The following is a 27,269-nucleotide window of genomic DNA, read 5'->3' on the forward strand; positions in this document are numbered from 1 at the left end:
TTATTGGATTGCCGATTAATGTTAAAAATTGATTATTAAAATTTTATATATTAAGAAATAAAATTAATAATTATATTAATTTTTGAAAATCAATACACATTTTATTTCTTTTATCAGTTGTTAATAATTACTAATTATGTCCTGATATCTCACTTATACAGAAGGCCTATTAAAATTGCCTTTTATGCTTTGCATTTCCAATAATACAGTGAACCTTAGTTCTCCAAATACACCCCCCCCCCCCCCCCCACCCACACACACACATGCACACAACAAAGAAACAGTGGCAAGAGACGATCCAACAAAAAAGAGATGCACAGGCATTAATCGTCAGAATTTCCAACATCATATACATAACTTGCTGTGTTGTCTTCAGTTCATGTACATTGTTCTACTCCTGGAGTTCTGTTTCCTGATTAGTGGCATCATTAACCCCGAAAAGAAAAGGCAAATGATAAACTAAATCAATACTTTGCCAACAAAAAGAATTTAAACATATTTCATTACATGGGTGCATCTGTGGCAAAGAGTATGCAGAGAATGTAAGATAAAGCAATATGATCAAAGCTATCCTGTTTAGCTTCAAGATGAACAGCATCCAGCCTTGTTAGGGTTGGCATCTGCTCCTTGGCTTGCATCATCCTGCAAAACCACAGCTTTCCCATTCCCCAGTGATGCTGTGTCTGCTTTTTTCTCTTGACAGAGGATAACTTTGCGGCTTAAAATGTTGTAGATCTCTTTGACAACCGTCCGAAAGGCAGCAGTAACATTGGAGGAATCAAGGGCAGATGTTTCCATAAAAAATAAGCCCTGTGCTTCTGCTAGAGCCTTGCCTTCTTCTGTTTTTACCTCCCTGGCGTCTTTAAGATCAGACTTGTTTCCAATGAGTATGGTAACCACATTCATGTCTGAGTGAGCTGTTCAATTAAATCCATCATCAGTTAAACACTAAATAAAGTGAAGACGAATGTTACAAAGCCATCAAGTATAGCCGTTTAATTGCTGGTTCATGATGTCAATGGGGGACTCACACCAATACAGGTCCCACCTTGGGGTTGTTAGAACAAATGCATATTACCAATAAAAGAAGGACAATGGAACAACCATCAAGTATAGCCGTTTAATTGCTGGTTCATGATGTCTATGGGGGACTCACACCAATACAGGTCCCACCTTGGGGTTGTTAGAACAAATGCATATTACCAATAATAGGACAATGGCACAACCAGACAACAATGTTTTATGACTCGAAGACCCTCTTTTTATATTTAGTGGTGGCAATTGGGCAGGTTGGGTTGGGTTTGGTTTGGGTTGAGTTTCAACCCAACCCATTTAACCCGCCAACCCGTTAATGACCCAATTATGTAAAATTAAATGGGTTGGGTTCAACCCAAACCCGCTTTAACCCAATCCAACCCACCCAAACCCATTAATCTTCTATTTATGTACTTAAAACAAAAAACTAACTCCATCCTAACAAATAAGTTGGTCATAGCTTAGTGGTAATAGTAGTTGCTATTTACACAAGTGGTGAAGGTTCATATCATCACATGCATTATTTTTACACAAGCATCAAAGCCATTTAACTATGTTTGGGTTTTGGATTTGACGAACCACTTAGCTTCAAAACGGTCAGACCAACTTGAACTATCTAATTGGATTGTCTTTGAGCTAATCACATCAAGAGTGGTTGAACCGTTTAGATCTGGACCAGTTCGGACGAACCAGACCCCAACCGAACCGGTTTGGACAGGTCGGACCAGACTCAACCGATCGGGCCAGACCGGACGGAGCCGAATTCAGGTTGGTCCCAGGTCAGAGACTCCAAAGGATCTAGGTCAGCAAGCATTGCTAACCCGGGCTGGATTCGGGTTGGGTTGTATGGGTACGAACTGGATGATCCGAACCGGGTAAAGCAAGTGGGGTGGTTTAGGGTCCGGACTTCACCCGGTCCGACTCGATTCGGATTCGGCAGACCCAAATCACCTTGTGTCGGGTCAGGCCGGACTGTGTGAATAATGTTTGGATCAGACGACCCAAATCGGGCAAAGCAAGCGATACCGAGCCATCCCATTTGAGGTCTATTTCGAATTCGAGTTGACCCGGATCGGTATATGTTGGATTGGGTCAGATTGTGTTGAACTGGTCCGAACTTGGGTGAAATTGATTTGGATTTATGTTGGGTGAAGTGTGTTGATTCAAGACACTAAATTTAGTCAACAATTAATAGAAAATTAATGCATTAATTATAAATTATTTAATTCAAATGAAGAAAACAAAAAAAAAGGCTAAGGAATTAATACTTATGTTTGTAATGGTAACCCAACGGTTATCCACAACCCAACCCAACCCAACCCATTTAAATGGGTGGATTCGGTGATGGGTTGATCACACAACCCGCCAAGTAAATGGGCGGGTTAGATTCTGGGTGGGTTGGGTGAAAAATTGACACCCCTACTTATATTGGGTAAACTAACCTTCCTGTTTGGTGTTGTAACTGTTGCTGCATGAATTTAGCATTCATTCCGCAACAATATTTTTTTTCTTTTCCTTTTTTGGATCATAACAAATGCTTCCTTTACTAGTATTGAAATGAGAAAACCCCTAAACATAAGAGACACACCTAACGACAAAGAAAGGAGATGCATCTTAGGAAATGTAAACAGCATGCTGCTGAGATAAACAAAACAGGAAAATATTCAAATGCAAACAAAGATTAAATTTGTACTCATCACTTGGACCTAGGAGCCTTCATTGTTTGGATGATCTTCATTTATTTTATGAACTAAATCCACCAATTTTCGACTGGTTTGGCACCTAACAGCCATGTTTCTTCAAGTAGGTCAAGGACATATTTCCTTTGACACAAGTTTATTCCATGCCTTGACCTTGCGACTTCTATTCCATGAAGTATTTCAGCTTGCCAAGATCCTTTATAATGGAAGTGATTCTATAGGAAGCTTTTCAATCTGTCAATCCCATTGTTGTCACTGTCAGTTATGACAATATCGTCCACATACACCACTAGGAAGATTTTCCCATCTTTTGAGTCATGGCTGAACACAGAATGATCTACTTGACATTGTTTCATCCCAAAGTTCTTCACTACTTCATAGAATCTACCAAACCACACACGTGGAGATTGTTTCAGCCCATAGATTGCCTTTTTAAATCTACAAACTTTACCATCCCCCCTGAGCAACAAACCCTGGTGTGGTTGCTCCATATATACTTCCTCGATCAGATCACCGTGCAGGAAGGCATTCTTGATGTCTAGTCACCAGAGAGGCCAATCATACATTGCTACTAATGAAATTAATACCCGAACTGAGCCAATTTTAGCCACAAGAGAGAATGTCTCTATATAGTCAACACCATACAACTGAGAATAGCCCTTAGCCACTAACCTAGCCTTTAATCGTTCCACACTACCACCTGGAAGATACTTCACTGTGTAGACCCACTTACACCCAACAGCATGCTTACCGAGAGGGAGAGTAGTAAGTCCCCACATGTGATTGTGTTGTAAAGAAGATAATTCTTCTTCCATTGCTTGTCGCCACCTTGGAGAGGTAAGAGCTTCCTGGACAGTCTTGGGAGTGAAAACAGAGGATAGCAAGGATATAAAATGGCGATGAGAAGCAGAAAGGTGAGCAACTGAAACATAATGAGAAATAGGATGAGATGTACAATTACATTTACCTTTCCGCAATGCAATAGGAAGATCAAGGTCCGAAGGAGGAGGTGCAACCATAGGATCTGTCAACGAGGACTGAACTGGAGGAGGGGTCGGTGCTCTTCTGTGAGTATACACTTGTTTGATTGGTGGCCTCTCAAAAGTAACCTACACTAGAGAAGGAGGGGATGGAACAGGAACCACGGGAAGGGGATTCGCAACCGGAATAGGAGGAGGTGCAACCATAGGATCTGTCAACGAGGACTAAACTGGAGGAGGGGTCGGTGCTCTTCTGTGAGTATACACTTGTTTGATTGGTGGCCTCTCAGAAGTAACTTGCACTGGAGAAGGAGGGGATGGAGCAGGAACCACGGGAAGGGGATTTGCAACCGGAACAAGAACCACAAGAAGGGGGTCCTTAACTAGAATAGGAAGTAGTGGAACCACAGAAACAAGATAAGGAACCTCAGTACTCGAGAAAAATGGGACTAACTCAAAGAAAGTGACATCCGAACACACAAAGGACCAATGAGAGTTAGGGTTATAGCACTTATACCCTTTTTGGGTTTCGGAGTATCCAAGGAAGATGCATTTAGTATTCAAGGAAGATGCATCCGAACACACCATTCTGCTGTGGGGTGTAGGAACAAGAAGTTTGATGAATTGTCCCATAGTGCTCTAAGTATTGCTGAAATGGTGTTGAGATGTACTCTTTTGCATTATCGGAGCGAAGAATTTTAATATGAACTCCAAATTGGATACGTATTTCAACATAAAATTTTTGAAAAATAGAGAACAATTCACTTCGATCTTTCGTAAGATGGAGCCATGTCATCCTTGAAAAATCATCAACAAAAATTACAAAATACTTATAACCATTGTACGACACCACTTTATTTGGACCCCGAACATCTGAATGAACTAAAGAAAAAGGACTCAAGAAACGACTATCAACTCTTGAACTAAAAGAGACTCTATAGTGTTTCCCAAGCTAACACAACTCACAATCCAACAATTGAAGATGAAAAGATGGAACAAACAACTTCAGAGCCTTGAGAGATGGATGACCAAGTCTGCAGTACCATTGGAGAGGAGTAAGGGATGACTAAAAGGCTACTAGCGAGCCACCACCATCAGCCTCATGCCCTCCACCAATCTTCATCCCCGTCTTGAGATCCTGAAACATACAAGAAGAGGGATAAAAGGTTATAGAACAATTAAGTGACTTGGTTAATCTACTAACAAACATAATGTTAAAAGGGAACTTGGATACATATAAAACAGAGGATAAAGATAAGGAGGTAAGATCAATATCACCAACACCACAAATGGGAGAGGTAGAACCGTTAGCAAGGGTAATTACATGGGATGTAGAAGACTGAGAAAGTGAAGAAAACACATTTGGAGTCCTAGACACATGATCCGAGGCTCCAAAGTCAATGATCTAGTGTGAGGGTTTGGAAGCCAAGCAAGCCATACCTGAATGAGCAAGAGTAGTTGTATTCTGCTAAGAGGATGTCTGAATGAACTTCTCATATACCTCACGTGGTACACTCACCATCTCCTGCCCAGAAGCACCAGTAGATGTGGAGGGGGTCTGATCAGTCTGTTGATTTTCATTAACTGTACCACTGCCACTAGTCACAGCATGGTTAGCCCAAGTGTTGGGTGGACCATGTAAATCATAACAAAAATTAACAATATGTCCCTTTAATCCACAATATGTGCATTTTCTAGTCCCATTACTTCTTCCTCTACCACGACCTCCCCCTGACTCTTGACCTCCACTGTGACCACTAGATCGATTAAACGTAGGACCACCTCGGTTTCCTAGAAACCCACAGCCACCACTTCCACCACCTCTATTTCCACGACCTCCCCCTCTAGTCACCACAAAACCAGATCTGTCCGAGAGAGAAGACTTTGTAGAATCAATAGATATCCTCCAAAGACGGGCAAACACTTAAAGAGAGGGGAGAGTAGACCCCCCCCCAGTATTTGTGCTCGAACAGGTCCATATTCAACCTTCAGACGGGCAAACCCTTGTCACATCAAGTTGCTATCACTGATGTTGCTGAACATGAACATCTGGTGTCAGAGGATGATATACATTAGCTCATTACGGATATATTTTCATGCTTGCATAGTATTCCTCCAAGCTTTGGTTACCCTACTTTAGATTAAAGTACTCTTGGTAAAGCTGATATACTCTAATGGTATTATCTTGGTCGGAATAAAGTTTCTTAGCATGGTCCCAGATTTCCTTAGTTGTATCCAGGAAGATAAAATTCACACTTTTAGGTTCCATAATATTCCACAACCAAGTCATAATCTGTGCATCCTCCTATTCCCAATCACTAAACCCTAGAGAATCAAAGGGGGGCTTCTCCTCTCTCACATGTTTTACCTTTTCTTGGCTTTTAAAAACACCTCCACAGATTTGGCCCACGACACATAGTTCTCACCATTCAACTTAATAGATGTCATTTGAACATTTAAGTAATCTGGAGAAATCATAACACCTGTTTTGTTATCACTCCCATCTTAACCGATTCACCTCACTTCACAAAGAAATCACTATTATAAACAAAATAGTCACCTTCTACTATTTAGCACCACACCACACACTACTCAACAAAGCATAACTATGACCACACTGCTCTATTGTCATGAATTCAGCATTCAAAAACCCTACTTTCAACTCACATATCCATCCAGGTATAAACAAAGGAAATGAGGCTCATATGCATACCTATCAATTCACACTACCACATAAATGAAATCCAGACCAAAAGGAAGCAACCGCAGTCCACTACTAGCCGAATAGGGATTTCTGTTCACACCTGTCCACAACCAGCCCTCTTCGTACCATTGAATAGAGAGTATCTAGTACACCACCACAACAATCACCTCACCATAGCAACTGGAGCCATATTTACCTCCAAGAACAAAAAACGACCACTCCTTTTTGGCCCCTTACCGAACTTCCAATCTGTCCAAGAGATATTAAAAAAAAAAAACTGAAATGGCTGGTGGCAATCCCAGGAAGACGAAGGGCGATGAGAAAAAAAAATCGAACTGGTATCTTATTGCTCTGATACCATGTAAATAGGTAGATTAATCCTATTCAGCCCTAGGTTCGAAGTATGTAAGAAGTAGAGAAAGGACTTGGAGAGAAAAAGTCACTTAGCCCAGCTGACCCACTTTGTATTTGTAATGTATAAGCTGAATTATAAAAGACAGTATTGTCCCTCATTAAAGATGGGACACATAACTTAAACTTGAATAAAACAGACTATTCACTTTTAATTGGATAGACAAAAGACCAAAATACCCTTGTATTGTCGACTCTAACAGATGCAAAGTACAAATATTTTTTGAAGCTAACAGCTACACAACCTTTCCACCCTAGAAGGTATTAGGATTCCTCACCAAGGTTTAAAATGTAGTGTTGGTGGGAATATCAGTCATTGAAATATAGGAAGCATTGAAATGTTGGAAATATTGTATGGAAATAATATGAAATCCATAGATATGGCACAAACCACCTATCAAGTATGTATACTCCAGGAAGGCTACATCACCAGGGAGTTTGTTATAGGTTATCTTGCACAACATGTGAAATGCACTCAATGTAATAAAACTATAAAGAGTAGCTATGAAGAAGGAATTGGCAGAGCAGATTACCCTAATTCTCTTCTTCCTCTCTTCTCTTCTCCTCTTCCGTTCTCTTCTTCACACTCATTCTTTTCTCTTACCCGTAGTCGAACATTTATAATCCCTTTCTTTACTTGAAGTAACTTTACTTCACACTGAGTTGTAACAACTGGTAATCAGAGCTTAGCCAATGATGCCGCAAACCAGATCCATGTTCATTGATCAGAGAGTAGATCAGCTCAAGAATGATCTTCACAAGATCACTGGAGATCTGGAGGACATCAAGCAAGTGTTGACGATGAAGACCTCCCGATTAGAGAGGATGACAACTTCCAACGGTAAGAACGACAAACAAGAGGCATACAACAACAACAATGTGAGATGAGCAGGGTGGTTAGGAGTAAGAATGACCAAACTGGTGTTCCCGGTCTTCTTAGGTGAAGATCCCACACCTTGGCTTTACAAGATAGAGTGCCATTTCGAATTCCATGAGATACCTACAGCTCAAAGGGTACTAATGGCTTTGATGCATTTGGATGAAGCCAACCTCTGGTATCAATGGTACCATAAATCTCACCCCTTCCGGCTATCAGGACTTCAACGGGGCACTGGACAAAATGAAGCAGATAGGTACGGTTAGAGAATACTAGGTTAAATTTGAGAAATTGGAAAATTGAGTTCATGGACAAGTAAGCCCTGGTTGGGTGTTTTGTTGAAGGGTTAAATGATGATATCCAAGATGTGGTCAAGCCATGCAGCCAACCTCGACTCTATTGGTAGTTGGCCTCACCAAGATATAGGAAGAAAGACTAAACTATTAAGTTCAATAAAGTAATTTGTTATTGATGAAAAAAAAGACTAAACTATTTAAAGAAAATTACTAGGCCCGTGGGCTCTATTCTTAAACACCTCCCACTAGATCCAAGCCCAACCGCATCAAGACTCCTAGACCTGGACGCCGGACCCCCTATCATACCATACAAATGACTAACTTGGAAGGAGATGCAATTCTATTTGCTTCAGTTAGACGATTAGGGTGAAGAACCCATTGAACATGCAGAGGTCAAGGAGAATGAAGAACAAATTGAAAACAATGGGGCCAACTATTATACCATATCCCTACACACCTTAGTTGGGATGGCCCCCTCATAGACTATGAGGGTTGTGGACCAGCTATTGGGTCAAAAGGTGATGGTTTTGATTGATAGCAACTGTTCCCTCAACTTTGTCACCACTGTGCTAACCCTAACAATTAGGGTTGGACTCCTCGTGTCTTTGCACCAATTAACAAAGCTTACCCATTCAGAGATTTGCTCAAAGTAGCCTTTTACCTTTGATTCCCCGTCCATGTAGCCAATGCAAAACCCTAACCCTCAAGCTTCAAGAGAATCCCTTCTTAGCGGACTTGCACCCTCCCATAGAATTTGCTAGGGCAGATGTGGTGTTCGGTAGTCAGTATACAATGGCTACAACAATTAGGCCCAGTAATGAGTGATTGCCAAGCCTAGTTAAACCAACTCTTGAATGCATACTCAGATGTGTTCCAAGAGCCCATATCTTTGATCCCTGTTCGTGCCCATGATCTTCAAATAGAGCTGCAAATGGGGGACCCACTAGCCAATGCTAGGCCCTACCGGCACCCCTACTACCATAGGGGAGACTAGGAGAGATCGAGCAAACGGTCCAAGAACACTTAAGCAGAGGATCCATTCAGCCTAGCAATAGTCCTTTCTTATCTCCAATCCCATTAGTCAATAAAAAGACGAAACATTCATCAAAACAAAGAAAAAAGATGGAACATAGAGGTTTTGTGTCGACTACAGGGCACTGAACCAAACCGTTCTCAAGGATAGGTTTCCCATTCCGCTTACCGAAGAATTGTTTGATGAATTGGGTCAAGCCGTTTACTTGTCCAAGTTGGATTTAAGGTTCAGATACCATCAGATCTGGGTACACCCAGGAGACATCCATAAAACAGCCTTTCAAGTGGCTGATGGGCACTACGAATTTGTAGTAATGCCCTTTGGGCTTACCAACACCCCCTCCACCTTTGGCATTGTTTAGCAAGGCCTTGACTAAACAGGCCCAAGCTGAAATCCACCTACGAGAAGGAACTAATGGCATTTGTCTTGGCTATTAACAAATGGCGGGCTTACTTTCTGGGCAGCTTATTACAGTCCATACCGATCATCGCAGCATTAAACATTTATTGAATTAGAGGATACTTTGCCAGAACAGCAGAAATGGGATGTCAAACTCCTCGGGTATGACTTCAAGATTGAGTACAAGCCAGGCCCATCCAATGCTGTAGTGGATGTCTTGTCCCATACTGAAGAATTCTTTACTATGGGCTTATCTAAATTACAATACCCGTGGCTGGACAGTTTAAAGGTGGAGGCCCAACAAAACCTTGACCTGGCCCACATCAAAACCATATGCTTGAGCAACCCAGCCTTGTATCTGGCCTATTCATCACAGCGGAATGATCTATTCCACAAAAGGTGTCTGGTTGTACCAGTAAAGTCAGCTCATCATTAGGACCTACCCTGGTTGTTTCATGATTCAGCCATTGGAGAGGCCCAACACAACCTTGACCTGGCCCATATCAGAACCACATGCTTGAGCAACCCAGCCTTGTATCAGGCCTATTCATTACAGGGGAATGATCTATTGCACAAAAGCTGTCTGGTTGTATCAGTAAAGTCAGCTCATCATTAGGACCTACTCTGGTTGTTTCATTTTTTTTTATGATAAATTACTCTGGCTGTTTCATGACTCAACCATTGGGAGTCACTCTGGAGCTCTATGGACTATAGAAGGTTAGCCCAACATTACTATTGGAAGGGGATGAAGCGAATGGTCTATGGTTATGTCCAGCGATGCCAGGTATATTAGCCCGGTTGGGCTATTACAGCCACTATCCATTCCCAAAAGAGTTTAGAATGACATAATGATGGATTTTATTACTGGCATCCCGAAGTTAGAGGGAAATCTATCGTGTTGGTGATAGTTTACCGACTTAGCAAATATGCTCACTTTCTAGTATTGTCACACCCTTACACAGCATCCTTAGTTGCTAAACTCTTCATCGAAGAGGTGGCTAAGTTGCATGGGAGGCTTATGAGAAACTGTTGGGAGGCTTATTTCCAAGCACAAGGCATGGAGCTTCTATACACTACAAGCTACCATCCCAGACAGACAACAGTCCAAGGTGGTGGATAGGTGTGTGGAGACCTATCTGCAGTGTTTCATTGGGGAAAAGCCCAAGCAATGGACCCACTAGTTACCATGGGCTGAGTATTGATACAACACATCCTTTCACACCTCAGTAGGTACCACTCCATTCACTGTTGTTTATGGTAGGGACCCACACCCCATACTTCCCTGTGAGATAGCATACTGAAATCCCTTGAGTTGCACCTTTCCCAGGCGCAGCAATGAATGAAATCAGTTCATGACAAGAAGAGTAAGCAGGTGATTGGGTTTATCTTAAACTACAGCCATATAGGCAGTCATCTGTGGTAAACATGCTTGGCAGAAATTATCTCCAAGGTTCTTTGGGCCTTTCCAGGTGCTTGAACGAGTTGGCTCAGTTGTCTATCAATTGGACCTTACCCCCACTTGGAATATACATCCCATCTTTCATGTCTCACTACTGAATCTCTGCATTGGTTCACCACCCACCAAGAGCCCAGTATTACCAGAATTTTCAGATGAAGGCGAGTTGCAGATTGAACCCTCATTCCATCATAGACTTTCATTGGGTCAAAATAGGTAAGAAGGTTGTACAGAAAGCTCTAGTTGTGTGGAATGGCTTACCCTCCAAAGATGCCACCTGGGAGGATTATAGGAAGCTGAATGAACCTCAAGTACAAGGTTGTTCTTAGGGGGGATGGAGCTGTTATGAACCGAGAGCTTGGGAAAGTTCAGGAGAAGCAAGCCTCGGTCCAGCAGGTTATCTTGCACAGTTCAAGCATTAGAGAAGGATGGGTATAAACCACCTATCAATTATGTATACTATAGGAAGGCCATGTCACCAGAGTAAGTTACAGGTTATCTTGCACAGTGAGTGAAGTGCGCTCAATGTAATAAAACTATAAAGAGAAGGAATCAGTAGTTTGCCATCCCATTTGTCGATCATCATTCCCATTGAACACTAGCCATTATATTGTGTTGTTACCCATTTGAATCTTGTCAAAGCCCCCCCTATATGACGAAACCACCATCTCCATCTCTTTCAGCCACCCAATTACCTGTTTTGAGTTGCCTTCAGTTAACAAATGTTCAAAGCTCAACTCTAGCAATCACTGCTCCTTGTAACACTACTTCAACTTTTGCACTAACTAAATCCCCCGCTCCAATAGCACCAGAAAATAAAGATACAACTGGTCCTCTGCATTTTTGAAGACTCCCCCAATACCAGAGGGCCTTGGGTTGCCTACAGAACTACCATCAAAGTTTAGGTTGATAACACCTTCAAGGGGCCTCCACTCCATCACAGGCTTATCTCTAGCAACAGAACTTTTGGAAACCACCAATTCCCAGTTCCTCTAGATATCATCAAAGGAGAAAGGTGAGAAGAGGTCCAAAGATTTAGCCCAATCTATAGCCCTAATAATTATAAATCCCACACACTAGTATCATCCCTCTCCTTATCATTGAAAATTCAAATTCTGGCATTTCTTTCCTCCCAAACAGTCTAAACCAAAGCAGCACCTCCATAAGATTCTACCTCTTCTTTGTGGCTACCTAAAGGTTGTAGGGTCAAATAGACTACTAATCTCAATGGCACTGTCCACCTGTAACCAAAAAGACCAAAAGCTTTCTCCCAAAGACCTACATCAAAAGGGCAAGAGATTAGTAAATGGTAGCAGTTTTCTCCATTGGCTTTGCAAAGGATACACAAGTTAGAAGACATACTAAGACAAGGTCTTCTCTTTTGTAAGTTGTCATAAGTGTTTATTTTTCCAAGAGACACTTCCCAACAAAGAGCTCCCACTTCAGGAGAAATGGGTTTCAACCAAATATCCTTACTATGAAAATGTAGAAGGTTAGGGATTGGGCACAAAGTAGAGAAAAAAAGAAAAAGAAAAACAAGCCCCACAGACTAGGGATCCAAATGTGAGCATCGGGTATAGAAGGGTCCAAGTAAACAAGATCAAGAGTTTTAAGCAAGGCAGCTTAGTCAAGCTTAAAGTTTCTCAAATCTCTCCTAAAACCCAAATTCCAATTTAAACTAGCTGACTACGAGAAAGACAAACCTCTAAATTGGTTCACTTTTAAAAAAGAGAGAGGGAATATAGGGAATAGAAAAGGTCCTTGAGGGTAAAGTTACCAATCCAAACATCCTCCCAAAACAAAACTCCATCTCCAGTACACACATCATACCTAATCAGGCTTAAGAATTGGGGAAGAATGCTATTTATAGCCTTCCATGAAGAATTCAAAGTAGCATGTTGAGATACACCTGCATCCCAACCATTACCTACACCTCCATGAATACTTTCAAAGCCTTTTCCTTTCCAAAGGCCATCTCCACAGCCATTTACCCAACTAAGCTATATTCTTGTTCCCTAACTTTCCTAAGCCCAAAAACCCCCTACTCCTTCCTCCTGTACACTAGTTTCCACCTAACCAAGTGATCCTTCTTCCTTCACCAAGCTCCCACAAGAAATCCCTCATGACCTTCTCTACTTTGAATACCTCCCATTGTGGCATCCTAAAGACAATGAGAAAGTAAATTGGAAGACTTGCTAGAGTAGATTTATCAAGATAATACCACCCCAAAGAGAAACATAGTTTCTCTTCCAAGCCTTTTGGGTTAGCTCCTAATGGCATTCCTAGGTATTTCAAAGGCCAGCTAGGACAACCTAAGGACTCTGGTACCTCATCCAAGTCCTCCTCCAAATTTAACCCCACTACACAACTCTTTTCAAAATTGATGTTCAACTTAGAAACAGGTTCAAACAGATTTACCACCCATTTCAAATTCCTTGCCTTCCATGGGTCTCCAGTCTTACAAAAGACAATTGTCTCATCCACAAACTGCAAGTATGTTACAACAGTTCCCTCTTTACCTACCCTCCAAACTCTAATCAGATCCAACCTATCAGCTCTCAAGATAAGTCTACTAAATAAATCAGCAATCAATGTAAAAAGGAATGGGGATCCCCTTGTCTCAACCCTTTGGAAGCTAGAAAGAAATCTCTAACCACTCCATTAACTAATGCCAAACAGCCTTACATCCATCCAAACCACCTATCCATAATTTCTCAAGGTTTCCAACAGAAATGACCAATCAATCATACCATAAGCTTTCTCCAAATCCATTTTACACATAAATTCCCTCTCCCCTTCCCTTGAAATCCTTCACACACTCATTAGCTATCAAACTTTAACTAGTGATTTGTCTTCCTTGAATAAAGGCCCCTTACAATTGACTTTATTAGATTGGGTAAGGTTGCTCTTAATCTCAAAGACAACACTCTAGCCACAATTTTATACTCACCAGGTTGATGGATCTCCCTTTTTAGGTATCAAAGACTACCCACAAATTTGATTTGATAACTTTCCAACAATCTTGATAAAAAGCCATAGTGAATTCATCTGGTCCTAGAGCTTTAAATTTGTCCATTAAAAATCCTCCCTTATTTCTTCCAACTCGAAGTCCCTTTCCAACAATCTTGCCATTTCAGGGTCCAATCTTGGTCATTATAAACCTTCCACTATAATCCCAACATCCTCCTACCTTTTATAGACTGCTTTGTAATGATTCACCAAACAATTGACAATCTCATCTTGGTTGACCACAACTTCTCCATTCATTTCTAATTTCTCTACGAAGTTCTTTCTTCTACCATTAGCAATTGCATGGAAAAATTAGTATTACCATCCCCTCCTTAATCTATTGATGTCTCGATTTTGACTTCAATAAATCCCTTCCCCAGATATAATAATTTCTAACAACTCTTCCAAGGACCATCTTAAGCTCCTATCTTCCTCTACAAACAAACCCTATCTTTCCTTATAATCCAATTGTTCAATTTGGGATGTAAAACTTAGTTTCCCCTCCTCCACTCTCCCAAAATGCTCTATTTCACTCTTCAATTTTGCATTTGAACCTTTGAATTTCTCTATGGAACTTTACTCCTTTCCATTAAACTCCAACCACTTCCTCATTCCACCACTCCACCTTATGAAAAAAGTCCAAGTGTGTTAGCCACATGTTTTCAAATCTAAAAGGACTAAGACCGCTCAAAAATGTCCTTCCTTCCAAAACTAATCGAGCAATGATCTAAAGCAACTCTTGGCAAGGCTCTAGCTAACAACCCTACCCAATGTTCTTCCCATTCAGAGGTGAAAACGAATCTAACCAACTTAGAGCCACTTGGGGGAATTGTAGATTTGAGCAAGTGAACACAATCTACTAGAGGGGACTCTCAGATAACATGAAGTCATTAAATAAACTCATAAAACTTCCTCATATTGGTTGTGACTACTTGATTGGGATTATTTGTTTCATTTGTAAATTTGACCACATTAAAATCACCACCTGAGCACCATGGGCCACTCCATAAACCCCTTGTATCAAAGAGCTCTTCCCACATTTCACCTCTCTCTCTATATCTATTAGGACCATAGACATTCAACAATACCCATGTGAACCCATCTCCTACACTCTTGAATTTCAAAGAGACCAAGAAATGACCTATTAGTTCTTCCATAGACTCCCCACCACCACTTTCCTCAACATTATCATTATACCCCCAAATGCCCCCCACAAGGTCACAAAAGACCAGCCTATCCCTTTAGAGTTCCACACACTTCTAACCCATCTCCTATCCCAATTCTACTTCCTTGGTGTATTGACTCCGGAGCTTCTACTCATGCATGTAATACATTGCAGGGGTTCAGGACAAGCAGAAGATTGAGTGACGGAAAGGTGATTCTTTACTTGGGGACTTCTGCAAGTGTTGCAACTACAGCCATAGGAACTATAGAATTGTATTTCAGAGAATGAATGATTACATTAAAAGATTGTCTTTATGTACCCAATTTGAGAAGAAATTTGATTTATGTTTCAAAACTGTGTGCAGATGGATATTCTGTTCTCTTTAGTAATATGATTACTATCAAAAGAAATAACAAATTCCTCGCATATGGAGAATTTGAGAATGGTCTCTATGTTCTCCATCCTTCTCTAGAAACAAATATAACCGAAACTACGTCGGATTATAATCCCAAGAAAAGAACCCGTGATACAATCAATCCCACGTGCCTGTGGCACTACCGACTTGGCCACATTAACATAGATCGTATCACAAGGTTGGTAAAGGATGGTCCTTTGGATTTTCTAATTGTAGAAGATCTTCCAACCTATGAATCTTACCTTCAGGGTAAGATGACGAAACAGCCATTTAACGGTAAGCCTGAAAGATCGACAAGCACACTTGACCTTATACATACTGATGTATGTGGTCCCATGAATGTTAGGACACGTAACCAGCACGTTTATTTCATAACCTTTACCGATGATTACTCACGGTATGGTTATGTGTACCTAATGAGACATAAGTCTGAATCTTTTGAAAAGTTCAAAGAATTCAGACATAAAGTTGAGAAACAGTTAGGGAGATAAATTAAGACCCTTCGATCAGATCGAGGTGGCGAGTATCTCTCTGACGAATTCAGGGACTACTTAAAGGACAATGGGATAGTATCACAGCTATCTCCTCTTGCTACACCACAATTAAACGGTGTGTCAGAAAGGAGGAACCGGAATTTATTGGATATGGTCCGATCACTTCTCGTACACTCAGAGCTACTCACATCCTTTTGGAGTTACGCATTAGAAACTGCGATATACGTGTTGAACCGGGTTCCAACCAAATCCGTTCTAAAGACTCTCTATGAGCTTTGGACCGGTAAGAAACCAAGTGTAAGACACTTGAAGATTTGGGGTTGTCCGGCACATGTTAAAAGAACGAGTGCTAACAAATTGGAATCCAAGACCAGTCGTTGCCTATTTGTAGGCTACCCAAAAGGCTCTGTAGGGTATTATTTATTCTATGACCCAGGAGAACAGAGGGTGTTCTATAGTCGAAATGCCCATTTCTTGGAAGATGACTACATCCTGAACAATCATCGTCAAGAAGTTGTTCTTGATGAGGAGAGCTCAAGGGTAGTGGGAGATGTCCCACAAGCTCCAGTTAATAACCAACCTAGGAGATCTACTCGGGATTCCAGGCCTCCAGTTCATTACAGTTATGACCAAGAAAGTTACTTGGTGGAAGCCACGACCAGTGAGGAGGACCCCGTGACTTATACGGAAGCTATGTTGGACATAGATTCCTTGAAGTGAGTAGATGCCATGAGAGCAGAGATGGATTCAATGGAGACCAATGGAGTCTGGACTCTAGTAGATCCGCCCCCTGGGATAAAAGCAATTGATTGCAAATGGATCTATAAGAGGAAGAAGGGCCCCGATGATAAGGTTGAGACCTACAAGGCTCGTATTGTGGCGAAAGGGTACACTTAAAAAGAATGAATCGATTATGAGGAAACCTTTTCGCCCGTGGCCATGCTTAAATCCATTAGAATCCTGCTAGCTGTAACAGCATACCATGACTATGAGATTTGACAAATGGATGTCAAAACTGCGTTCCTGAATGGAGATCTTACTGAAGATAGATTTATATGCAGCAACCGTAAGGTTTCGTAGTTGTAGGTCAGGAACACATGGTATGTAAACTAAACCGATCCATATATGGACTTAAGCAAGCTTCTAGGAGTTGGAACATCCGGTTTGACTTTGACTCTACCTTCTCTACTTTTGTTTCCTATAGCATCAATATACCTGGACTTTCTTTCCTAAGAAAATCTTTTATTACCTGCCTTTTTTCTAGCACTACCCAAACCTCTAACATTCCGACTTATTATCTTCATAGCAAACCTTCATAAACTCAACCCTCACATATCCACACCCCTACTTTGTACCCTTCCTTCTCTCCCCCCTTGCACTAAACTCTAAATAGGCAGCCACATCAGATTTTAATCTCTCAACCTCCATCAACTTCCTCTTCCTTTGACATTCATTTTGCTTTTTCCCCTTCTTTTTAGCATAAATTTTAACATTCTTACTTCTTTCAGCTTCAACCCCATCTCCCCTACAAATTCTACCACCGGTTCCTCCCCAATCTCCCTCCACTCCCCCACTACCCGCAGCCACATCAGATTTTAATCTCTCAACCTCCATCAACTTCCTCTTCCTTTAGCATTCATTTTCCTTTTTCCCCTTCTTTTTAGCATAAATTTTAACATTCTTACTTCTTTCAGCTTCAACCCCATCTCCCCTACAAATTCTACCACCGGTTCCTCCCCAATCTCCCTCCACTCCCCCACTACCCTCCCTTCCATTTGATAACCATCTTGTTTTTCCAACTCCTCTACAATAGCTTCATACTCTACCTCCTTGCTTAAAAGATCGTCAAAGGATTCACACACCAACTCCCTTCCCTACATTCAGCCTCCTCACTCTGTACTTCAGAATCAGCCTCCACTTCCCTCACAGTACCCTATTGGAGTGTTTCATGCAACGGTTGGGGCTGAAACATGTTCGTTTCAGACACAGAAAACTCATTAGTATCCTTAACCTTATGGACAAAACATACCTGCATATTTCATAACATTTCCACCATGTCTATAATTTTCACAATATTTTCAACATTTCCAACATGTTTCTTATATTTGGATGATCGACATTTCCACCAACACCGACATTTAACCTTGGTACTAACATAGATATTAATAGGATGCAACTATATTAATAGCATTAATATAAGGCATCTACTTTGTGATTTTTGTCACCTAGGTGAGTGCCTTAGTCACCTAGAGAAGTGCCTTTTAGTTTTCGATATATGTTATGTTTACAGTAGTTTTATGGGTGATGCCTTGACAACTATGGTCCAGAAGTTTGGTTTTGTGAGAAATCAAGCTCATCATACCATATTAGTCAAACAGTCAGGTGAGCTTCATCGGTATACTCCTTGTGTATGTTTACAGTAGTCACTAGTGATAGTTTTGATGACATAGAATATGTGAATTTTTGGACCAAAGAGCTTGAAATCAATGACTTGGATCTCTTATGGTGTTTTCCTGGGATAGAAGCTGCAAGGTCCAAAATAGGTACTTTATATCACAGCGTAAATATATTCTTGGTCTACTACAGGAAACTGGAAAACTTGGTTGTAAACCCATTGATACCCCCCCTCCCCCCCAATCCAAACCAACTTTAAGTTGGACAGCATCAATGGTAAACCTATTAAAAATGCAGAAACGTTCATGTCCTTAATCCCCTTTTATCCACAAAGTTCATCCTAGTAGGATGAACATCCATCATTCTCCATTGTAATGAAAAGGTGTAACACTGAAACATAGTTTTCAAGGCGCCAAGGCGAGGCTAGGCGACAGGGGGGCGCCTTGTCACCTAGGCGATGGATTTTTTTAAGTAAAAATCACATATCCTAGGGTAGTTCTCTAGGTTCCATAACCAACTTTCTTTAATAACTATCCATAATTTTCATAAGAAAATTATAAACTTCATGTTTAAGTCTAGAAAATCAACATATTTATGAGAAGAAAAAGAAGAAAGGAAGTCATTGAGGGTTCAATACAGCAGTTAGCAATGTTTGTGTTGAATAAACCCTAACAAATAAGAAAATAATTTAAAGAAATTAGTTTATAAACACAAAAATGAATATTTTTCTTTAATTATGTCTATTTTATAATTATAATCTCAAAAATAACAATATAAAAGTATTTTATTACACAGTATGCAAAACTGCTTGGCAACTATGCACTGGAAGATCCTTCTTTCCTTTTGTCCACTAAGGACATGAAAAGGTGTAACACTAGAAGGTCCTTCTTTACTTTTGTTTTGGATAGATTAGCTATTTGCGCCTATCTGATGCAGAATAAAAAGGATCTCAAATTCAAAATAACAAGTGAATTATTTAATATTCAAAATTTCAAATTTAAACTTGAAATGCAGAAACTTCTCTTGTTTGTCACCATAGTTGCAGCCAAAAGTCATATTGTCTTGATTTTGGTGATGATATAAAGCCCACTCAATTATGTATTCAACACAGTCAAAATCACACAATTCAGACATGAATTAAGCAAGTTATGGCCAATTTGTGGAGAGATGATGAGTTTGTGGTGGAATTTCCATTTTTTGCATTATTCAATTTTTTTATTTAGAACTCTAGTAGTTTTAGAATTTATTTTGATAAGTACTAGTTTCATTATTATTTAGGGAAAATCTATGATGTGGAAAAGACATGGTATCGAAAGAGTTTTGACCAATCAAAACCGACCCATGAATTTTGATAAATAACAACTGAGTGATTACCACGTTTATGATTCTACTTCACAGGTGAAACGTTTTTCCCATATCATATCTTTTCCGTATCATAGTCGAACCCTATTATTTAACAGTGGATATGACTTTAAATAGAATGGATTGGCAAAATAGGAATTATGTAGCCAACCCCATATAGTTGGGTAAGGCATGGATGATGATGATGATTAGTTTCATTATTAAAAATTCATTTCAATATTGCAATTAGTCAAAGAGTCCAATTTTAGGAGCTTTTAGCAGTTCTAGTCAGTTTTAAAGTCAAATCAACAATGGATAATGAGTCTCTAGATTATGAAAATAAGCCTACGATAAGCCTATATTATTTCTCTAGATGAGGAGGATGAGAATTGAAATAAAATTTTACCTTTGGCATTGTTTTGTTTAGCTTTTCTGATAAGTTGATTTTTTTAGTTTTACTGCCAAATTTTATTGACAGTGTCAATTCCTTCAAAAAGTTATTAGGTTTTGATTGATAGAGGAGCTTATGGGATTTCCTTATTTTGTATGTCCATTCTGCATCACTATTATATGGGGAACCTCCTAATTGTAGATTGTAGTGGTGCATGGGATTTCCTTCCTCACTATAAGAAGTGATGTAGCAAGTACCAAGCATCAATAAAAGAAAATATTCAAGGGTTAAACATTGTCCTTACTATGTAGTTCATTAAGCCATCGACCAATGCTATCAAATGTCTGCCGTCTACTGATGTCATAGACCAACAGAGCCCCAACAGCACCTCTGTAATATGCTGAGGTCACAGCCCTAAACCGCTCCTGTCCTGCTGTGTCCCAGATCTGTGCCTTTATTTCCTTACCATCAATATCCATCTTTTGGGTTTGAAACTCAACACCTATAGTTGATTTGGAGTTCGGGTAGAACTCATCTCTGGCAAATCTTGCAAGCAAGTTTGATTTCCCAACAGCTGAATCACCAATTAAAACAATCTTGAAAAGGTAATCTTCAGTTTGTTCCTCTTCTGTACAAAATGCCATCTTGCAACTACTGTCTATCTTGAAGGACTCTAGAGGACCATAGTTACTGCAGCCAAAGGACACCTTATTTGTGAACCTGGACAGGAGTAGAACATTTACTGTAAAATCTCCGCATCAAGCCCTCCTTCAAGTATTAGAAACATGGTAAAAAAAAATATCAGAGAGATATAACAAAAAATGGAAAATTGAAGCAGGAATGGAGTGTAAATCACAAAATCTGTACTCAAGAAATACCTATCCTGCTGTAGATGAAGACCTTAAGGTGTGATAGGACCTGAAACCTTCCACAACCCTGGTACAAATTCCTCTGAAACTCACTACATGTAGAACTCCACTTGACAACCAGAATACACAGGTGAGGTGCAACAGTATATATACTGCAGAAAGAGGAAGAAAAGAAACAAGCACAAAAAAGGAAACATAAAGAGAAAAGAAAAGCATTAAATACATTTATCAAAAAAAGAAAAGCATTAAATAAATATATTGCAAGAGAAGATATCTACCTTATTTTATGATGTATCACTTCTCCCAAGTGTCGAGGAACAATTCCTCATATAGAATCATCTGTCTAAAGATATAAAAGTAGTTAAAATTTAAAAAAGATGTGGGAAAGTCAAGGCATGTCTACAACTAGACAGGGACCACACAGCTAATGTGTCAGAAATCATTGGACATGATTAAGAAGTCAATGCAAACAGATTTAGAAATACATGCCAAAATGGAGAAACTAATTTGCATAAAGCAAAAAAAAATCTCAATTTGTTAGGCTCTGATTAAGAGACGCAATAACAAAATGATAGAGGTAACAGCTTGAAATTTGCCTATAAAGAATTTGTTCATCTTTAAAAATTTAAAAAAAAAAATCAAGGCATGTTCACTCTCAGCATGACAGAAATACGAGTTAGATGGTTCTTAGAAAACAATTATTTCATTGGTGTACCAGTGAAGTTTATCTATCATGTGAGAATGTGCACAAAGCCACAAGCCTAATAGGTCATGAGTCCCATTAGCAATTAGATGATGATTTTAGTGATTTGAGTTGGTTGGAGACCAGGGGTTAATTTGTAGTTTGAAGTGTTCGTTATTGATTTAAGCTATCTTGTGTTTTTTGTTTCGGAAGTGAAATTCATGTATGTTCCTGTTGTTGAATTTGATGGAGGGGGGGTTGATGGGATTTTATTTGCCTCTGTTCTTAGTTATTTATCACCTATTATTGTACTCTCATTTTTTTATTTTAAGAAATTTTCCTTTATTGCTAAAAAATTCACATCAATAAACTGCCTGCATAAGCAGAAGCAGATTTAGAAATCTGCGCAAGTGTTAGGGCTGCAGTGTGCTGGTCTACCTGGGAAGAAAGAAAATTAAGGATCTTCTCAGAAAAGGAGAGAACTGTGGAAGCAGTAATAAAAGTGATTCACATAAGAGTAATTCATTGGCTGAAAACCTTGGATTTGTATGCAGCATTTTCAGTTAATGATCTGACTGGAAACTGGAAGGAAATTGCAGATTCATTCTTAGTCAGGAAGGTTTCAAGCTAATACTGCCCCCCCCCCCTCTTGGCTTTATCAAACTGAATTTTGATGGCAGCAGCATGGGAAACCCAGGGCCCTCTGGAATAAGGGGAGTACTAAGGGATGACAAAGGGAATGTGAAATCCATGTTTTCTGGCCCAATCAGAACAGGAGACTCATTAGGGGCTGAGATTTTAGCATCTCTGGAAGGTATTCAAAGGGCTAAAGAATTGCACTTAAACAAGTTGGTTACAGAAGGATACTCTGAGACTGTAGTGAACTGGCTAAAAGAAGACTGTTGAAGATTAATTAATTTGATGATGTTTTTCTGAGTAGATGTTTTATGTTAGTTGTTAGATAGGAGGTGGGGACCACAGTAGTTATGTATGTCCAAATTTTATTATGTTTTTGAGTGTTATATATGCTGTTTTATGTTTTGCCACCCTATAAGGGCATAGTTGTCTTTGTACTGTTCTATTATTTTAGTATAAATAATAAATGAAGGGGGCGGCCAGATTATCTCTTTTCTTTTCAACTTCTCTTCTTCTCTTCTTCTCCTCTCTTCAAGAAACTACTTTCTTTTATATTTTTTTTTTCATTCAGCAGATTCCTACTTGGAATCAGAGCATCGGCTAGGGTTTCTTGAAGCATTCTCATGCAGCCCTAGATCAGCCAACTGCATGAAGTAGTAAAGGACTGATCGATCTGCTATAGATTGACCAGTTCTTGGAGTTTTTGGTGGGATCTAGACATCAGGAAGGTGATCTACTGTTTGGCAACAAAATCAGGAAGAACTGGAGTACAGGGAAGAGTCCCAGAAAAGTTGGACTCTTTGTTTTTTATCTAATCTTGGGCACCCAGGTATTGTTAGTTTTCTTTTGATTTTCTGAAGAGGGCGGTTTGGTTTCTGGAATTTTCTAGGCCTCTCAGAGTGATCGATTCACTTTTCTCTCTGTTGGAAGGCGTGGGGAGGAGAGAGATTTCCCTCCAGCTAGGGTTTTCTTCTTCTGGAAGGGTTGGTTTCTGTGTGTGTGATATTAAATTATTTTTTGAAGGTCTCCAATCTATTTTTTCTTACTGTTGAACTGTTTGAAGTAAAATGGAGAGTTGGAATACCGAGATGAAATCTACCGGTATTGTGGGACTGGGTGTTGGAGGTAGCAGTGATATTTTTGGGTCTGGGATCATTACTACATTAAACTTGATGGTACAAATTATTTGGAGTGGGCACAATCAGCTAAGATGGCTATTGGTGCCCGTGGAAAATTAGGGTATCTCACTGGGGAGGAGAAGAAACCCGATACAGACTCTTCCCGATGGGTGCAAGAGAATTACATGGTAATGTCCTGGCTGTGTAATTCTATGTTACCTCATATTGCAAAAAAGTTCCTATGGGCTAATACTGCTAAGGAGATTTGGGATGGAGTGACTGAAACCTACTCTCAGAAGCAAAATGAAGCCAGAGCCTATCAGTTAAGAAATCAGGTGAGTAAGTATGAAACAGGGAGAAAAACCTCTTGCTGTGTATTTCTCCATGCTGAAAACCCTATGGCAGGAAATAGATCACTTAGAAATTGTGGTATGGGAAAGTGTAAATGATGCAGCAACTTATCACAGACTGGTAGAGAGGAAATAGGGTTTTTGAGTTCTTAGTAGGGCTGAACCCTGAATTTGACATTGCTAGGCAACATATTCTTTCTAGGGAGGGTGTGACACTCTCTCGGGCCAATGCTTTTGTCTCTGGAGAGGAGAATAGGAGGAATGTAATGCTGAGACAGCCTGGGATTGACCAGTCGGCTATGGTTGGTACAACAAAACCTAAACCGAATGGAGATAGGGGGAGTAGTGAGACTAGAAGGGAAGATAAGGACTTGGTGTGTGATTATTGCAAGAAGCCTAAGCATACCAGGGACACTTGTTGGAAGCTTCATCCAAATCTTATGCCTGCTCGGATAAGAAACAAGAAGGGAAATGCAAATGTAGCCACTACAGGAGACTCTTCAGCCCCTCTCCCCCAAACTGATTGGGAATCCATTGCAGTAGCAACAGTGAGAACAGAATTGGAGAGGTTTGGACAGCTTATGAGTAAGAAAGATTCACCCAGCTCTAGCCTTCCAGATGGACAATAGAATGCAGGAGCCAACTGCACCACTTCCTTTGCACATACAGGTAGTTCATATGCAACTACAAATCTTGCATCCACTTCAGGTAAGGAGGGACCTCCTTGGATTATAACCTCAGGAGCATCTAAGCATATGACTAATGCCCCTACCATTTTTAGTTCCTATCAGTTGTGCTCTGGTAGAGACAGAGTCTCTACAGCAGATGGTTCACATATGCCCATTGCTGGGAAGGGGACAGTTAGAGTGACCAATGATATAACTCTGTCTTCTGTTTTACATGTCCCTAGACTTCATCTCTATAGCAGATGGTTCACATATGCCCATTGCTGGGAAAGGGACAGTTAGAGTGACCAATGATATAACTCTGTCTTCTGTTTTACATGTCCCATCTCTACAGCAGATGGTTCACATATGCCCATTGCTGGGAAAGGGACAGTTAGAGTGACCAATGATATAACTCTGTCTTCTGTTTTACATGTCCCTAGACTTCATACCAACCTACTGTCTGTTAGTTCTTTGACAAATTTGAATTGTCCTGTGACCTTTCTTCCTGGTAAATGTGTTTTGCAGGATCTGGAGTCAAAGAAGATGATTGGGAGTGGTCGTGAGGTGAATGGAGTCTACCTTCTGGATGAGATTCCGAGACATCAGGGCCATCATGTTAGCAGCAACAGTAGTAGTGGGTCAGAGTCAGTGAACCAGATTATGCTTTGGCACAATCGCTTGGAACATCTTTCTTTTAGTTCATTGAAATGTCTTTTCCCAAAGTTGTTTGAGTCTTTTCAATTATCTACTTTGGAGTGTGAGAATTGTCAGTTAGGAAAGCATTGTAGAGAATCTTTTAAATCAAGTAATAAAAAAAGTACTTCTGCTTTTAATATTGTTCACACTGATGTATGGGGGCCATATCAAATCCCTTCCATGGGAGGATTCCGCTACTTTCTCTTGTTTGTGGATGATTATACACGATATTCTTGGATATATTTGATGAAATCACGTGATGAGGTTCCTAACTTAGTACGACAATTCCACCAAATGGTTCTCACACAATTTGGAGTGAGAACTAAGGCTTTTAGATCAGATAATGCCAGAAAGTACATTGAGAAGGACCTGACCACGTATCTCTTAGAACATGGTATAGTTCATTAGAGCAGTTGTGCATATACACCGCAACGGAATGGAGTTGCTAAGAGGAAAAACAAACACATTGTGGAGGTGGCAAGGAGTCTTATGGTGTGTGCTTCAGTTCCTATGCAGTTCTTACAGTCGTACATTTGTTTAACTGTGTTCCTTTACGGGCTTTGGGGTTTAAGGTGCCATTTAGCCTTCTTTTTCCAGATGGAGAGATATTTCATATACCTCCGACGGTTTTTTGTTGTGTTTTTTTTGTTCACATTCTTGGCCCTCATCGCAAGAAATTGGATCCTAAGGCCAAGAAATGTGTTTTTCTTGGGTATGCTCATAACCAAAAGGGGTATTGTTGTTATGACCCAATGTTGGGGAGCAGATTTGTCACTATGGATGTTACCTTTTTTGAATCCACATTATTCTTCTCGAGTGGTTCTCCTCAGGGGGAGAGTTTTGGGGAGAAGAACTCACAATCTGTTCCTCTTCCTATTTTTGTGGTGCCTCCATCAGTTCAGCCAGCACCTGCACCTCCAATTTCATTACCTGAGCCACTACGAGCAACCACACAGCAATATCATGGCCCTTGTTCCAGCTTGATGTCAAAAATACTTTCCTCAATGGTGACTTACAGGATGAGGTATATATGGACATTCCAGCAGGCTTTTATGAAAATGTTGGTAAAGGAAAGGTGTGCAGACTCAGAAAATCTCTGTATGGACTAAAATAGTTACCTAGGGCTTGGTTTGACAAATTCAAAGGGGCACTCATCCGTTTTGGATACACACAAACACAGTCTGACACCCTCTTTGTGAAGAGAAGAGATGCTCTGGTGTCAATTCTGATTGTGTATGTGGATGATATAGTGGTGACAGGAAATGATCTAGAGGAGATTGATGATCTCAAAAAATCATTGCAGCAAGAATTTGAGATCAAAGATTTTGGTGAGCTCAAATACTTCTTAAGGATTGAAGTTGCAAGATCCAAGCATAGGATCTTCATTTCATAGAGAAAGTATGTACTTGACCTACTGTGAGAGACTGGGAAGCTGGGGACCAAACCAGCAGACACTCCTATTGATTCAAATCACAAAATTAATGGTGTTGATGGTGAATTGGTAAAGGATGTGGGGAGATATCAAAGAATGGTGAGCCGACTGCTATATTTGTGTATGACACGACGAGAAATTTCTTATGCTGTCAATGTTGTGAGTCGGTACATGCATGCACCTCGAGTTCAGCACTGGAAAGCTATTGAGAAAATACTTGCATATCTGAAAAAGCACCCTGGCAGAGGCATTATTTTCTCAAATCATGAGAATCTGAAGCTAAAATCCTATACAGATGCAAACTGAACAGGATGCTTAGATTACAGGAGGTCTACATCAGGAGTGTGTACCTTTGTAGGTGGAAACTTGATCTCCTAGAAGAGTAAGAAGCAAGTGGTTGTGGCAAGGTCAAGTGCAGAGGCTGAGTATAGATCCATGGCTCATGGTGTCTCAGAACTTATTTGGGTTAGATCTCTTTTGAGTGACATTAGGGTGAAAGCAGAGAAACCTATGATGTTATACTATGACAATCAGGCTACAATCAATATTGCCCAGAATCCAATTCAGCATGATAGGACAAAACATATTGAAGTTGATAGACACTTTATAAGAGAAAGGGTAACAACCGGAGAAGTTTGTTTGCCTTATGTCTCTTCAGAGTTGCAGCTGGCTGATGTTCTCACTAAAGGGGTGGCAAAGAACAAGCTTGAACATGATC

At 40.2% G+C, this 27,269-nt stretch overlaps 1 protein-coding gene across 13 annotated transcripts in view; it reads right to left on the reverse strand.

The window, feature by feature from the left end:
* Window positions 1–323: 323 nt before the first annotated feature.
* Window positions 324–27,269, reverse strand: part of RABA5A (RAB GTPase homolog A5A) — a 38,899-nt gene continuing 11,953 nt past the window's right edge. For 3 of the 13 annotated variants that reach the window (XM_010267121.3, XM_088892899.1, XM_010267123.3), the window contains 4 exons: window positions 21,248–21,308; window positions 20,979–21,078; window positions 20,405–20,868; window positions 324–917 (listed from right to left, as the gene is read on the reverse strand). In XM_010267121.3, the coding sequence (XP_010265423.1) occupies window positions 583–917; window positions 20,405–20,744 (675 nt within the window). In that variant the 5' untranslated portion in view covers window positions 20,745–20,868; window positions 20,979–21,078; window positions 21,248–21,308 and the 3' untranslated portion in view covers window positions 324–582. Of the gene's footprint in view, window positions 918–20,404; window positions 20,869–20,978; window positions 21,122–21,247; window positions 21,313–27,269 lie in introns of all 13 variants that reach the window. The other 10 variants (XM_010267117.3, XM_088892897.1, XM_010267119.3 and 7 more) reach the window with 6 other exon arrangements.

Source organism: Nelumbo nucifera, chromosome 8 (assembly GCF_055504915.1).
Source record: "Nelumbo nucifera cultivar China Antique chromosome 8, China Antique-T2T, whole genome shotgun sequence".
Lineage (NCBI taxonomy): Eukaryota > Viridiplantae > Streptophyta > Magnoliopsida > Proteales > Nelumbonaceae > Nelumbo > Nelumbo nucifera.